Here is a 16,645-nt window from a genome sequence, read left to right as displayed (position 1 = left end):
AGTTGATCCACAGCGATAATGACATATTACTTGCTACAATCATCACCGTGCAATAGAAAAATCACCTAGTCAATGAATGTAATCGCTGCCAATAGAGATGATAGCGACGGTAAGTCGCAGGTAGTCCATTACATTAATCTCTGCTGGAGTGTTTGCCTCTCATGGAGCAAAGTGTTCATTAACGCCCCCGGGGCGGAATGTTACGTGGAGTATCTATTACGGCATTTATGAAATATATATATATATGTATCTTCACCGATATTACGGAAATAAATGTAGCTGAGCAATTATGGCAGGTATTTAGCAATTAAATGATACGTCTTATGATACGATATCAAATGTTATTTACTAGTGGCTCTGTGAGCTGTAGACCTCGCGAGCAGAGCTTAAAACTGAATAAATGTATGGCAAAAATATTTATTAAAATATAGGTATAGTACATGTAATATAAACAAAAAATTAAAAACTACATAAAGCTACAAACAAAAAATAAACGAATACGCTTAACCCGCGCTTGATAAATAAAAAATACGAAATTTTTCATTTTTTCAAAATAAAAAATAAAATAAAAAACAACTATACGAAATTTAAGTATAAAAAAATACAAAAAGTTATGTAGCAGTATACAATTACTGGGGATGGAACCAGGGACCTCCCGATGCAAACAAAAAAAGCGAACGTTTGCAAAATACGCCATTATAGTTCTTACTAAAGCTGACGAAATTTAGCTACTCATTCTCAAGTAAAAACTAAATATCTAAATACCGCCAAAACCAGCGATACAAATTTTCTGAATTTTTGGCCATTTAATCTATAAACATATCTCAAAACGAAAAAACTCTTATGATACCGATGCGACTATTTGTTTAGGCGGGAGCTATCACGACTCCGCCATTTTGAAAAATTTCCAAAAACCGGATCGACAAAAAAAAAATTATTTAGTCATAGAATTCGGTTACAAAATTTCACGAAAATCGGTTAAGAATTGCGACCTGTAGAGGAGAACATCCGGACATACAAAAGCAAAATGCCCGAGTCAAAACGTAGACCTTCGCTACGCTTCGGTCAATTATATTTTCGGTTAATTATATTTATTATTACTCGGGAACGTAATACGAGATTATATTTACTTTAAATATATAGATTTGAACTCCACTCTTGCAAGGTTTTTAGCTTCAGTAAAATAAGGCTTAGGGTACGTTCGCTCCTTATAATGTACGATCGCGTTTTTTAGACCATATCAAAATTTCAAGAATTCTTTGTATTTGGTGGTTACATTATTAAACCTAGATAACGTAGGTAATATATTCACTCTCACCTCGCTTATTCACGAAACGCTCCAACATTTCTCCAGTCACGTCAGAATGGCTACATAACAACTCTGTAAGTGAGATAACAGTCGTCACGTGACACCGCTGGATGGCATGTGACAAATTTACATTCAAGTCGCGAACGGCAAGCAGTATAGTCGAGACAGGACGCAGGTGCTAGGTCCCGGCCAACACATGAAATATAGAACCGGCGGAACTCGCCATGATATATGACAATAGTGACGGCTCCGCGCCGACACAGTTACAGCTGTATACACGGGGATAGTAAGAAAGAGAGTGGGACACACTACTTAGTCGACATTACAACTTAGTCTAATACAAGTTAACGTAACCATTTACACTAAAAATACTTTTCAAAATGAATAAAGTTGGCATTTGCAATAGTGCCGAAATATCTGGAACTCATTGAAAGAAGTATACAGCTATGTGTACTTACCTAATAGCAGTCTATGAGCAAATGAAAATTAAGGGATGTTGAAAGTGTTGGGTCGAATTGACCTACTACTCTAACGTTTAATACTCGTGCCGTGCGAGTAAGTCTGTTTTTAGAAATCTGTTTGTGTCACATTATAAGACAAAATCAAATGAAAATGGAAACTTAATTTTAAGGACTGCGGTACACGCGACATTTTTACGCAATATCGATGCTGCCACGATGCCGATGTGGTCTCGTGACTAGAAATATCGCGTGTGTACCGACCCTAAATGTCTTTTATAACTTGATATGTTTGATTAGACTGCAGGACCGTTATTCGTTACTTTGAGTTTACTTGAGACATAATTATTGTTGCAGTTTATTGACTAAGGGCTTTTTAATAATAGATAAATATAAATATTATATTAAAATTATAGTGCCTATTGTTAAATTAATCAACCGTAGGAGAAATAACAGGCCAAGACAACGTTATTGTAACCCAGTCGAGTCGGGCATCAGTCGGATTTAAGATTAATTATTAAAAATTTGGAAGCAGTAGTTTAAATTAATTACATATCTTGTAATTTATGTGCTTTTTTATTGAGTTCTCGATACCTACTTGCTCGCGCTGCTGGGTAGCTCGTAGATTCCGGTTTTTTAATGTCCGTTAGCTGCATTCAAGTGCTGGATATTTGATGATTAAAAAAAACACCATCCTCCGCTGACCCCTGAGCCTCGCCAATCCCTCAACCCCTCGATTCCTCAACCTCATAACCCCTTAATCCCCGACCCGTCAATCGCCAACCCCTGGTCACTGAAACCTTGGTGGTTTTCGAGAGGAAATGCTCGAGTTGCTTAAGAAAATCGGCAAAATACTCATTCTCATGCATCCATCTCATTCCACCGCATAAGCGCCGTTTTCCGTTTGCCACCGTCATGTAAATGCACGTAAGGAAACAAATGAAACGGCTGTGAAAATATTACAGTAACAATATATTTTAGTATATACAAATGAAGTTATAACGCGGGAAGCAGCAGCAGCGGCAGCGCGAGGTGAACAACTGCGCACGAACCACTGCGCTTTAGTGCTTCGAGCTCGCTGACATCCGGAGTCTCATCCACGTCCACCTCGTTGTACTGCGCCTCCTCGAACTTGCCCGACAGTGCTGTGAATATCAAATATTATGATTTGAAATTTATCATTAACAGACTAAAATAATCGTTGGTATACCATTCATTACAGTACCATTTTTAGGGTTCCGAACCTCAAAAGGTAAAATAATCTTATAGGATCATTCGCGTGTTTGTCTGTCTAACTTTCACAGCCAATTTGCTTCTAATACTGGACCAATTAAGTCTTGCAGACGTATGTAAGTCGGTGACCCAAAGACGGACGAATAACGTAAACAAATGAATTTTATACGTTTTCAGCCACTTAAAAAAAAATTAAACCATGTCGCTGGGAACAAGAACTGAAAAGCCCTGGCCGGGCCGCCAGTGGCAGAGTCGAGTGCCCGGCAGGCAGTATGTCAGATTTTAGACCTTTACTAACTATGTTAACAATTAAAATTTTACTAATATGATAGTTTCGTTTGTTTCCTCGCAAGTGTGTTGAAAAACGTCGTATGAAACCTGTGCATTGGCCATGTTACAATAACGCCTCGATTGTAATAACCAACGTAGCACACTTGTATCACAATGCACTATTAGATAATGTGGAGCCATGTAATAACTACACTGTCATAAAACCAGGTAAGTCAAGATAAATCATTTTTAAACTGCGCACCTGGTCAAGAGCACTGTACACACCCTAAAGTACACAGCACACACCCACCCACATCTGATAGACGACTACGACGTCCTTAAGAGTAATTTAGATGTAAGCGTGCTGCGTGCTTGTTTTGTGCTTTGCATGCACGTTCTGCATTTGTGTTAGCAAAAAAATCATTAGTGCACTGGCGAAAACATCGCCCTTTAGTTAAAAAATAAAAAAAGATGTAAACAATGTTACCTCAAGCACGCGTTTTCATTTTTCATTTTCATTTAAAGAGCCGCATATTCTAAAACGCTACTTTTGATGCTGACTGTACACGTAATCTAAATCTATTCTTTTAATTATTATATCCTCGCCGAGTTCTACTAAATAGTAGCTCGGTGAATAAAAAAGGCACCTAATTTTGTAACTAATTTGTCTAATTTTGTGTTGTATATATATAGCTATATATATATATATATATATATATATATATATATATATATATATATATATATATATAGCTGTAGCTTTAAATAGTTCCCGCTCACGCCTACGCAAATATAAAAATATCACGTTCTGACACAAGTTATTTTCAGTCTATTTTTGCGGTATGAGAATGTGACGGTGAGAGAAGAAGCCCCGAGGGTAAAATTAATTAATAAATAATTGTAATTGAGCTTCTGACGAGCGAGGGACGTAATATAAAAGATCAACACGCTGGCGTTTACCTATTTACAATGGGTAAACAATGTTTTATTTTTAAGCATCTTAGATTGTCAACTTTCACTTCTTTCAACTTTATCCGTATTCCTGTTTTTTCTGCAGCTTGATTTGTTTGTTCTCATTAAATAAGAGACTTATTTTGAGTAAGGTCGCCAGAGCTCAACGAGGGATCGGAGTGTTAGGGTCGGCAACACCTCTGGAGTAGCAGGCGACGGTAACTGCTTAAAATCAGGTGGAACGTATGCTTGTTTGCCACCGGCGTTGTATAAAAAAAAAAACAACGGGTTGCACTCCGGGAGTGCCGACAGAAGTGAAAACTCAATGACATCTTACGTCTTACGCCTTACGGTCACGTGATCGTCTTACGTTGTCTCGAGTTTAACATTTTTTCCTCACCTCAAAAATTGCACAGCGCCGCTAAAGAAGTTTTCACTTCAAAACATAAGTAGTATACTTACAGTACAATTTGATTGTCCCGTCGGTATCGCCAAGCGAGTTCTTGGATATGCAGCTGTAGGTACCGAAAGTGGACCGCACTACTTTCTTGATCTTCAACCGCATATCCACTTCGTACCCTCTTTCCACTGCGGTGATCTCGAATCTTTTGTCCGCTGTAAACATAGGCATAGATGAAATCAAGAATTTATTTAAAGAAAGGGAGAGGAAATGTAAACATCAATCTAACAACACAAATATTTTATTATTGCCTACAAGATATATTTTGAATATTGTTTATAATTAAATCACACACCACGCGAATTGCTGCGCTGCAAGCTATTACAAATACAAAACTTTATAGTCTTACACTCACACACACTCACACTTCCTATTATAGCAATTACTATTAATCTATCTATCTAATCTAATCTATTTAATACCTTTAAACGAGCAATTCTTGTTTATATATACAAGGTGTCCCAAGAAGTAGTGATATACTGAAGCTGGGAGGTAGAGGACCTAGAGGGCTATCTGAATCACCCCCATGTATGTTCCGCGATTTTTCGTATTTTCGGAGTTATGATTTTTTTTAATTTTTCACCTATCGCCGAGTACGATGAGATTTTTATTTATGGTGACGTGAATTATTGCGGTAGATGCTTGATTTTTTTTGTGTGCTAAGCTGATAGATAGGCCAATTCAGTATGGTAACATTTACTATCGTTAGATCTTTGAATAGAATTAAAAAAAAATTTAATGCCAAGAAAGATAAAATTACCCAGTATGTTTTATTTTTCTAAGCGCCCTTGAAGTTGTGAACATACTGGGTAATTTTATCATTCTTGGCATTTTTTTTTCGCAACTCGTGTCGATTTAAAACACTCTTCAGTCGTGTTTTAATTTATCGCCACTCGTTTCGAATTTTCTCTTTTTCGCACTTGTATCGAAAATAACTATTTCATAGCAAATGGTTTACAGTTAGGTACGTAAAAAGTGTATTTTTCTGTCTTAAAAAATCGATAAAACCAGAAAAGAAAATAGAAAGACAATCTTTTAACAATGCCGATATAACAAATCATAGACTTGTTATGTGCTAGCATTTCCTAAGAATAACTATTATTATCCTTAATTTGAAAATAGCTTCATTGTGTCTATAACAAAACCGACATTGTACCTTTTACTTTTCATTGCGAAATAAATAAGTAATTGTGTGGTTCTTGAACAAATAGGACTTCTTATGGCTCCTCTACACGATGGGCCAGCGCTGGGCCAATGAGTTGGCCATGCGATGGTTGGAACGCAACTACACGATGGCGCCATTCAGTTGTGATCTATCCGGTTTCCAACATGGACGTGGAAGCATTAGCCGTTGCAGCAATTTATCTATACGCCGCGTACCAATATTTTCTTCAAGTAATTAAAAAAAAATGGCGTAGAAGCTGCAGGAGTTTTTGGATGATACATACTTCCCGAAAAAAAATGAATGTTAGATTTTTTTAAAGAATTAAATTAATTAAATATCTTTTTTAATTTCATGTTACCATACAATTTGCTTTAATTCTTTTAGATCATATTATAATTTTGTTACTAGCTTACCAACATAGCTGTGCAAATTGTGTAGTGTAGGTACTTACTATGTATAGTTAGATATGTATCTAATATTCATTTATATAACTATTAGTATGTATTGTTATATTTATTTATTTAAATTGTAAATGTACTGTCTGCATAAATTTCCTATTCCTTCCATAATGAGGCCACGTACTTGTCATTTTTAATAAAAAAAACCGTAAATGGATACTGAGCGCAAACGTCCACACTCGACCGCGTTCGAGCGCGCACTGTGGATTGGGCCACGTGTAGATGCGTACCGCCATCGCTGGCCCACTACCTTTGATGTGTGCCGAAAAACCGACACCGCAGCCATCCCATCGCCATTCGCCGCGCCATAAGCCAACCGACACCACTACCCTCTCTACACGTTGGTCCATCATATTGGACCACTAGATTGGGCCAACGTGTAGAGGAATCATTATGGCTCCTCTACACGATGGGCCAACGCCGGCCACTCCAAGGGACGCAGCCATGCGGTAGAATGAGATAGCAATATCACTTGCTCCCTCTAACGCATAAATGCGTAAATATATAAATAAACAAGAATTGCTCGTTTAAAGGTATTAGATAGATATGCCATTATACAAAGATTCAAGTTTCGTACTTAAAAAATGTTTGAGCTCCATACAAACTTTCAACCCTCTTTTCACCACCATGGGGGATGAATTATCAAACACTCTAAAATTAGTTTTCTTCTCTTTTAATAAAATATCTGTTTACGAAGTTTCAAGTTCCTAAATTTTTAAATACGCTGAAATTACTTTTCCTGTATTTTAATAATATCTCTATATACAAAATGTCGAGTCCCGCACTCAAAACAATTTTTGTTCTCCATACAAACTTTCAACCCCTTTTTCACCACCTTAGGGGATGAATTTTTGAAAACGCTGAAATTAGTTTTTTTGTTTTTCAATATTATACCTTTTGACAAAGTTTCAAATTCCTAGCTTAGAATAAAACTTGCACCCCATACAACCTTTCATCTCCTTTTTAACCCCCTTAACGGTTGAATTTCCAAAAACGTCGCCATAACTTTTTTGTAATCGGCTATTATGCCTTTCTTAGAAATTTCAAAGCATTTGTAATGGATTCAAACTTTCAACCCCTTTTTAACCCTGTTAGGGGATGAAAATTTAAAAACGCTGAAATTACTTTTCCTGTATTTTAATAATATCTCTATATACAAAGTTTCGAGTCCCGCACTCAAAAAAAATTTTTGTTCTCCGTACAAACTCTCAACCCCTTTTTTACCACCTTAGGGGATGAATTTTCGAAAACGCTGATTAGTTTTTTGTTTTTTAATATTATACCTTTTGACAAAGTTTCAAATTCCTAGCTTAGAATAAAACTTGCACCCCATACAACCTTTCGTCCGCTTTTTAACCCCCTTAGGGGTTGAATTTCTCAAAATCGCTTCTTATCTCTTGTACACTTTACAAATTTTACCTGGTGTGCAAATTTCAACTTTCAAAGGTATTAGATAATATAGTTAAGTAGATGATTCTGCTATAAGCTTTGGTTATGTTACTAAATAAAATAAAAATATCTTTATTCTTTATCTTTTCATCTTTAGCATTCAAATGGGGAGCTACAGAAATACACACATTAATATGAGTAATTTTTTAATAAGCCCCCTAATGTACCTACGCGCTGTAAGTAGACTACCTACTAGTTAATTTTACACACTTTATAATGATACACTTAACCCTTTATCGGGCATAAGGGTGTCAGAAATTATGCAAAATTGAACCATCACTTTGAAATAAATTTCATAATAACTGTGGGAAATATATACTTTTAATATTTACTCGGCCTTACACAGGTTTTATAAAAGATATTTTTTCCAACCCTCGGGAGGACTAAAATACAGAGTGATTCATGAGACGTGAGCAGTACCAACCATACACCCTCAGTAAATGTTAATGTTAATGGATGGTTTTGTATTTCAGGTGCCGTAGGTTCAGCCAGCAGAGTTTTTGAAAGATGGTAGCGCGTTTTAGATCATTTACCAAAAAATGAAATGCAACTTTGAAGCCTTTCTCTGGGAACTTCATCAATTCGAAACTTAGGTATAAAGAAAATACATTGTCACACTTGAGTGAGATACTATTTTTCTTAAGTAACCAAACTCCAATAAGTAATGACATTCAGCTTTAAACTTGATACGGAAAAAGCAGAGTGTCGGTATTTGAAGTTATCTAACTGTAGGGTAACCATGCACGTAGCGGACAATTGAAAACTTTTATTTGTAACGCTTAAAAAATAAGGTTAATCTAGAGTAATAATTTGATGAATGCGTTGATTATGCTCACGTGCCCTGAATCACCTGTAGAATTAGAATGTTCCACTCATAACATTTAGGAGTAAATAAGTAGTTAATGTATGTATTGATCGAATGACTGTGTATTTTGGTATTACAAGTGTTGTATATTAAGTATTTATAGGTATTTATTACACGAAATGTTCTCATTATTACTCATATATCTAATATTATTTACCCGCATTTATTATGTCTATGTTTTTACCCATCTATATGCGGGTAAAAAGATAGACAGTTACTTACTTAAATACGTTGAATATTTTATTATTCAATTTATTATTATAGGCTGCTACCTGCCAATGGAGGTGAAAACTAAAACGTTAGGATCTCTGGCTGGTAACTTACACGATGACCCGACCCGACATTTGTAGCCTAAGTGGAAAAAGGAAACTCTTGACCTTTTTCGCCGTACGCTTTGGACTTAGCTGTCTTTGTCCAAGTAGGTACCTAAGTTTTCGTATTGCATTTCTATTGGGCAAATGAAATGGATGCAGCTTTGCAGTAGGTGTTATATTAGTCAAGTGAGCCGACTGTAAATATATAGCGAATCAATAACAACAGGAAAGTAGATGTAATTTATACATAACAAACTTTATTTAAAGCAGCTGTAAAATATTAATACATAATGCGAAGTAGGCACTAAAATGTAACTTACATTGTGATATGATTTGGTCGTTTATCGTCCAATAGTTGATAGATCTGGGAAAAGCTTCCGAGTGGCAGTCAAGATGCACCGTATCACCTTCCTTTGCTCCCACCAGCTGGTTCTGTATTGTCATAATAGGGGGAACTGTAACAAATTATTATAAGTAGTAGTTTGGTTAGTATTCTATCTACTGTAAGGCAGTCTGTCGGTTGTTTAACTACGGATGATTTATATAAAATTGCATCGTTGTAACTATGACGCATGTTATATTTCAGACGGGTGATATTCATAGTTTTTTTTATATCATAGCGACTACCAAATTACCGCCCACTACATTATCCACAGACTACGTAATAGGGTATTTTACTGTATTTAAAATAATATACTTTACACCATGCAAGAAATAAAGCACCAGAAAATTAATAGAGAAACGTAGACAGCAGGTATAATAATACGAGGAGGTATTGGTGCTGTAATGCTCTATCTACTAGAAAAGCGCCCTGTGTAGTGAAAGAAGTCCACTAAAAATGTTATGATTAAATTACGAACAGACTTTCGTGTAACACCATGACAGGGATCTTTTCGTAATGAATACTGTCTTGGGTGGTAAGGTTAATTCATTGATAAAACACATCAACTTATCACCAGCGCAAAAGGCACGGCAGTAAAAGTTGTGTCGTTCGATGTGGTCACGCAACAGCCCGGGAACGGCAACCATCGCGCCAGCTGCTAAAAATAGTGAGCATGATATGCCCGCTCCGCGAGCTTTAAGTGTTTTATTCGTATCTTTTGTAGTTTCGTTGTTAGTTTTGTTTTGATCAAAAATAAGTTATTTTGGTACAGGCGTCATCAGATATATTTATCGGAGCGGCCAAGGGGCTCACAAATATTTGAACACGCCTGTATTGTCAAGACGCTAAAGTGCGTGTTCAGATATTTTAGAACACCTCGGCCGCTCCGATATATCTGATGGCGACTGTACATTTTTCGAAAATCACTATGATGAAGTTTTGCGCTGAATTGTATAACAGTATATAGTAAAACTCTTAGCAACCTCTTACAAGCTTTTGTTAAATTTTGCCTCTTTCTAACAAACAGAAACGTCAAAAAGACGGACAGGGGCAAACAATTATCAACGATTTGTTGTATATGTAGATTTGACAGACGTTTATGAATAAATAATACCATATGACCAAATTATTTGCATAATTTTACTGTCATTCCACAAATCTAACGAATATTGACAATGTTATCTGGGGCTAGGGCTTATAACATATAGTTTGTCAAAGGACTGTCTCATTTCAAACATAGTCAGAGATAATCATACTATCTTTGTCTTAAACTAGTACTAGCACCCAAATGAAAAGGATGAGTATAGTTTTCCTGGTTCTTACTGACTGACAAATTGGTTTGACCAACTATATCCTCTTTGATTATTGCTTAAATCAGGGTAAATTCTACACGTTAAAAAAAAACTGTTGTCAAGCGTATTCTACAGCAGTAAAGAAGGGTGAAAATAACTTAATTCCAAAGCGCTTAGTAAACAATAATATTTTTTTAAACCCTTAGAGAGTAAATCGTGCTTAAGGCGCTGTCAGTTCCGAATTAGGTAATCTGTCGACCAGCCTCTGTGGCCGAAGGGGCTGGGAAGCGGTAAATTTATGCGTAGAGCGGAAGACGCCGAAAAATATAAGCTTAAAATGCCCAGAGAATAGAAATGGTTTGACACTTTTTGTCTTTACATTTTGTAATTTTATGATTAATCGAGTTGGTTGAATGAAACCTGAATGGCACTTAAATATCATTATACCATTGTCTTTATTTGTCCTAATTTTCAAAACAACTTAGTCCTAGTGCCTAAATGTCTAATTGTTTAGCCGAATTTATTTATTTATTGGACAACATATATTCAAGTTTACAGTACTAGACCAAAGCACTTAAGTACATATTACACTACTAAGCGCCACTTGCACCATTCCACTAACCCAGGGTTAACTCGTGTAACCTGGAGTTACCATGGTTACCAGTACCATTTGACACTGAGTTAACGGTTTAACCGCTTAACCCCGGGTTAGTGGGATGGTGCAAGTGGCCCTTACTCGTACATAAAACTACAAATTAAGCCTTAATTGTCATAACACTTATTCATATCGTCCAAGTCCCAAAATATCAAAATGTTAAAAAGTATGTTTCATAAAATGCCGAATTTCTTATTATTATAATTAAGATTAACTACGTCTTATATGTACCTACAATTTTATAATTTTTGTATAGTTCGTTTTTTTAGCATTAGAAAGAACTTGAAAGAAAGTAAGCGATTTTGACATATATTTTAATTGAAAAACACTTTTTTAAAATCAATAACTATTACTTATGAAAGCAGAAGACAAGATTGTATTAGATTCATAATTGTTACATATTTACCGTAACATATTTTTAAAATGTGTTTTTCAATTAAAAGACACATCAAGATTGTTTACCTTATTTCTAATGCTAAAAAAACGAACTATAGTAATAACAATTATTTTTTAACAGTTGCTGGAACTAAAGACGATATTATTGGATAATACATAATAGCACTCATTAATGTAGGTAATTGGAGATTTAGGTATTAACACTACGTCGATTTGAAGTTTAATTATGCATTTTGGGAATGTGGTTTGAGAAATAAAATAGGCATTCTGGGATTCAGGCATTTTGACACCATACCGTTTTGACATCTAGGATTTTTTGTACATGGCTATAAAATTAAAGTGCAATGAAACCAAAGCATTAATTCAACTCTAAAAAGTTCATCATGTGTATAAAGCGAACAAAATATAACATTAGGTTTACACGTTATAAGTCTAAGACGCGAGGGACATAATTTAAGTAAATTGATGAAATCAATAAACATAATACAAGTTTTAACGACTTTACAAGCATTGCCAAAATTTTACGTTAAAACAGAACAGAACTTATAGGCATGGGTAACAATTTATACTAATCCAAAAAAAAACTGTCTAAACAAAAGTATAAAACAAAAGGCCAAGGAGAAAAACATCTTTGTACAGATAATAACAATAACAATAACAATATTTTTATTCATAATTGAAGTTTAGCAGGAAGGTTACATTGAACCCCGCACTAGGCATGGCCTGTATCGCGGGGGTCATGATCATCACGAGTTACCAAAAATAAAATTTATAATTATATTAAACATAAGAATAGGAATAGGAAAAAGAGAGGAGTGTGTACTTGTATGATATTGAAGCTAAATCAGCATTAAAATCGGGTCGCATGAAAATCTCTGAAAACAGCATAATTATGAACTCACAGTGCACCACCAGCATGACGCGCTTGCTGACGGAGGGCGGCACGCCGTTGCTCGCGATGCAGAGGTAGGCGCTCATGTGCAGCCGCGACACCTTCACCAGGTGCAGCACCGCGCCGCTCACTGATGAATCTAATCACGAACATTCATATCGTAGAGCTCATTACCTTACATAAATACTTCTTCATAATCACGTCACTGATAAGATGCAAAAGAGCCCCCTTACCCTACCCTACCCTTATGCTGAGAATCTTTTTTTACAACTTATCGAAGGAAACTTTAAATTATACTAACAGCAGGTGTATGACTTAAACTTTCCGTGATAAAATGAATGGCGTTCGTTGCCACATTACTGCTGATTAGAACTTTCAATCCGTCACTATTTTTTTCAAGGTAACTGAAAGTGACAGCGCCCTAAAAATCTATGATTGTATTCTTAATCAAAACGTGCTATTATAATATTCCTAGTATTCTCGAAACGTATTTAGGTTTATAGGAATAAATACGGAACCCTAAAAATATAATACCAATAAAAAAAACTTCCATCGCGCTCGTACTTAGCCAACACACATGCATTGAAAATAGATTCAAATTGGTGTAATATTCTGCGTTTCTGAATACGCCATCCCGTAATTAAATGTATAACCAAGTTTAACAATTTTCTTGTTGTAGCGCCAAAGATTTAACTTAAATCGAACTTGGTTGGCGAAAACCGCAAAGACTTTGTTCTCCAAAACTGGAATGCTCGGACTTAATTTGCAACGGGAATGTCATCAAACAACAAGTTAATCTGAATCCGCAGACTTCAATAAGAAAGCGGGAGTTGAAGTAGAGTCCTTAAACTATGCAGCGCAGTAAAATGAGACCGAGACCGAGCACAATGTTCACGCGCCGGGGCGTTGCCTAACGAGACAGCTCCGGGGAAAGGATAATTCTTCCATTTCGGATCTCTTTACACCGAGCCAAATAATTTAATTTAAATTACTAAAATACAAGCTGCGCGAGACTTAGGGCCCGATTCGGATTTTGAAATAGACATCTACTAGATATCTTTTAGACATCGCCAAGATACGATAACGATATGTTTAAGATCTAACCTGTCAAATTTGACATTTCTGCAATTCTGGAGATACTCTTGAACGATTTCCACAAGATATGACTTAGAGATCCAATTCACATCTAATAGATATCTAACACTACCTAACGTAGAAGTGACATTGGTTGCCCGAATTGAGCTGCAAAAGAGAACTAGTTGAAATCTAAACTATAACGTATCTAGAATGGATCTAGTATGTGTCGTCTCTTGTGAATATCTTGAAGTTCGAATACGGCAGTAATTCTGGGAGCGCCGTTATTTTTACCCGAATTAAGAGATTGCCATTTCAAGTAGATGTACCTAAACACACAGCTTTTATAAATACAGTTTATTTATTACCTTAAGACTTTATAAAACAAAGTGTTCAAGAAATGCTTTTTTCTTAAAGTATTAAGTAAGAACAATATATTTTTTAGTAGAGTATTGTCAAACCGACTAATGGTAGGGTAGGATATGGAACTCAATAAAAAACTGTAAGTACCCTCTGTTTTTTTACTTTTGCTACTATAGTTTTTGTGCTACAACTATGAAGCGTAGCAGTGAATGAGGTATGTGTAACTTGTACTAAAATATCTTACTTTGAGTGTCGCTAAAGTTGGTAGCGGGCAGTAGGTCTCCAGCTTCGCGCCGCCAAACCACGTTCGGCGTGGGCACGCCGTGCGCCGCGCAGCGCAACGACACGTTGGCACCCTCCCTCGCCACCTGATCGCTGCTCGTGGGGTAGTCCAAGATATCCGGCGGAACTATATTTACATACTCAATAATTAGTATACAACCACTCGAGCTCGACCACTACAACAAACTTTAACTCCACCTCAAGCTAGGGAAAATCAATAAGGGCCACTTGCACCATCCCACTAACCCGGGGTTAACCGGTTAAACCTGGAGTTACCATGGTTACCAGTACAATTTGACACTGGGTTAACGGTTTAACCGCTTAACCCCGGGTTAGTGGGTTGGTGCAAGTGGCGCTAAGTATGCTTATAAATTCAATACGGTTAACTTCGTGCTAATTGATTCAGAAATTTCACTCACTGATTTTATTTCGTTTTAAGATAGTGGACGATCGCTTCTCCATAAAAACGTAGTCCCCATTTCTCCCCCTAGACTTGAATTTATAGAAAAAATAAATTACATAATCTATTGTATCATTACACTTTATAAAACGAAGTCCCCCGCCGCGTCTGTCCGTATGTATGTAACTATGTATTGTATGTATGTTCGCGATAAACTCAAAAACTTCTCAACAGATTATCATGCGGTTTTCACCTATCAATAGAGTGATTCTTAAGGAAGGTTTTGGTCTGTACTTTGTTAAGATTCTGTGTAACCCGTGCGAAGCCGGCGCGGGCTAGGCGCGGGTCGCTAGTATATCATAACATTCATAACTATACCCCTTCGTTTGATATTTCTTTTTATTTTTTGTATATTATAAAATTTGGGAGGGAAAAAAAATCCATTTAAAATTTTAAAATTTCCTTACCTTCATATTCATTAAAAATCGTATATATATCGTAAACGTATATACGTAGAATAATTTTACGGTTTAGACGGTCAATGTTAGTATGTCTCACAACAGTTTAAATTCGTATATACGTAATCGTATATACCTTGTATAGCCATGGTTTATATAATTTACATCATATTGAGTAAAAATATTTTCTATAATATTGTTCCATCCAGAGAGGAAAATCCTTCCATCCATCGTTTGTGTGGAGAAGCGGTCATATGACGTCCTCCCCTTTCGCCTTAATTAGTAATGATACTTAACAAAACAATAAAAACGACTGCAAGTCGGTTATTACATAGGTAGGTAAATATAACAGTTACCCACCTACAACATCCAAGTAGGCAGTTTGGCTCTTCATAGGGTCGGTGTTGAGCTGACACATGTACCAGCCGCGATCCGCCTGTCGAACGTCATGTATGTGGAGGAACCAGACCCTCCTGTCGCTGTGGTTCACAGCAATCCTATGGTTCTTCGTGATCACGTGGCCCGCAATCGTCAGGATAGTCTGCGTGTCCACGCGTAACCACGCCACCTTCCAAGCAAAACTTGTTATTATGCGACCAATCCACAGAATAAGTAATAGTATTATCATACAGAACGGACACGCACCGCCCCGCCCCGATTCGGATTACCTCGCCCGCGACAGGCCGCGACATGAATGTGTGCGTAAGTCGCTCTACTGAGAACATGTCAGGATTCCGTCAGAAACTCAATGACGCGTGTACAGACGTGCCGCGCACACATATAAACGCAAATCATTTTTGATGTATGGCGTGTCCGCCCTGTGACCAATCTAAGCTTTATTAAAACCGAACAAGTGCCCACTTAGGCGCTTCATTGCCTTATTCACGTCAAGGTCGAGATTGAACTCAAGATAACGCAGTAAACAACTGTGGCTTAGTTTGGTTACCTACGTTAAATTATTAAATTGAACTTAGAGTAAAGTAGGTAGGTACTGCAATAAATTAAACATTAGAAGAGATAGATATTGATTTAGTAGGCATCAAATTGTAATTTACAACTTTGTTTTGTTGTTAGTACCTATAACAACTAAACATGTAACTTATGCCTGCAACTTGGTTTGTTATAATTATTGATGGTGTCAATTTACGACTCTATTTGTAGCTTTCCATCATGGAAGCATAATAAAATCCACGTGTTATGCACATTTTATCTCATTAAAACATACTTAATATGTACGATTTTCCAAATACTTCCCAAACAATAAATATTTATAAAGGTTATAATTTATAATTGAACACAATAATCTTATTACAATCAAACACAAAATTAAATAAACGACACTCGAACGAAGTACAAACCCTGTAAGTTCCAAGGTCATTGACGACACAAGTGAAGACCGCCTCTCTTCCTAATGACACGGTCAAGTTGTTCAGGCTATCTTCAAAGCGGGGGACCTCTGTAACAATAACAAAAAGATCACTCACTCAGCTTCCTGAAAAAGATTCTGCTCAAAATAAGA

General features: G+C 36.4%; 1 protein-coding gene across 1 annotated transcript in view; it reads right to left on the bottom strand.

The window, feature by feature from the left end:
* Positions 1-2,720: 2,720 nt before the first annotated feature.
* The window catches only part of LOC134658424 (lachesin-like), a 28,229-nt gene continuing 14,304 nt past the window's right edge, over positions 2,721-16,645 (bottom strand). The window contains exons 2-8 of the mRNA XM_063514109.1: positions 16,485-16,582; positions 15,487-15,694; positions 14,231-14,395; positions 12,560-12,688; positions 9,253-9,387; positions 4,684-4,836; positions 2,721-2,912 (exon numbers count right to left, since the gene is read on the bottom strand). Of these exons, the coding sequence (XP_063370179.1) occupies positions 2,764-2,912; positions 4,684-4,836; positions 9,253-9,387; positions 12,560-12,688; positions 14,231-14,395; positions 15,487-15,694; positions 16,485-16,582 (1,037 nt within the window). The 3' untranslated portion in view covers positions 2,721-2,763. The remainder of the gene's footprint in view (positions 2,913-4,683; positions 4,837-9,252; positions 9,388-12,559; positions 12,689-14,230; positions 14,396-15,486; positions 15,695-16,484; positions 16,583-16,645) is intronic.

The sequence above is a fragment of the Cydia amplana genome, chromosome 2 (genome assembly GCF_948474715.1).
Source record: "Cydia amplana chromosome 2, ilCydAmpl1.1, whole genome shotgun sequence".
Lineage (NCBI taxonomy): Eukaryota > Metazoa > Arthropoda > Insecta > Lepidoptera > Tortricidae > Cydia > Cydia amplana.
This window is presented reverse-complemented; position numbering and strand designations above follow the sequence as displayed.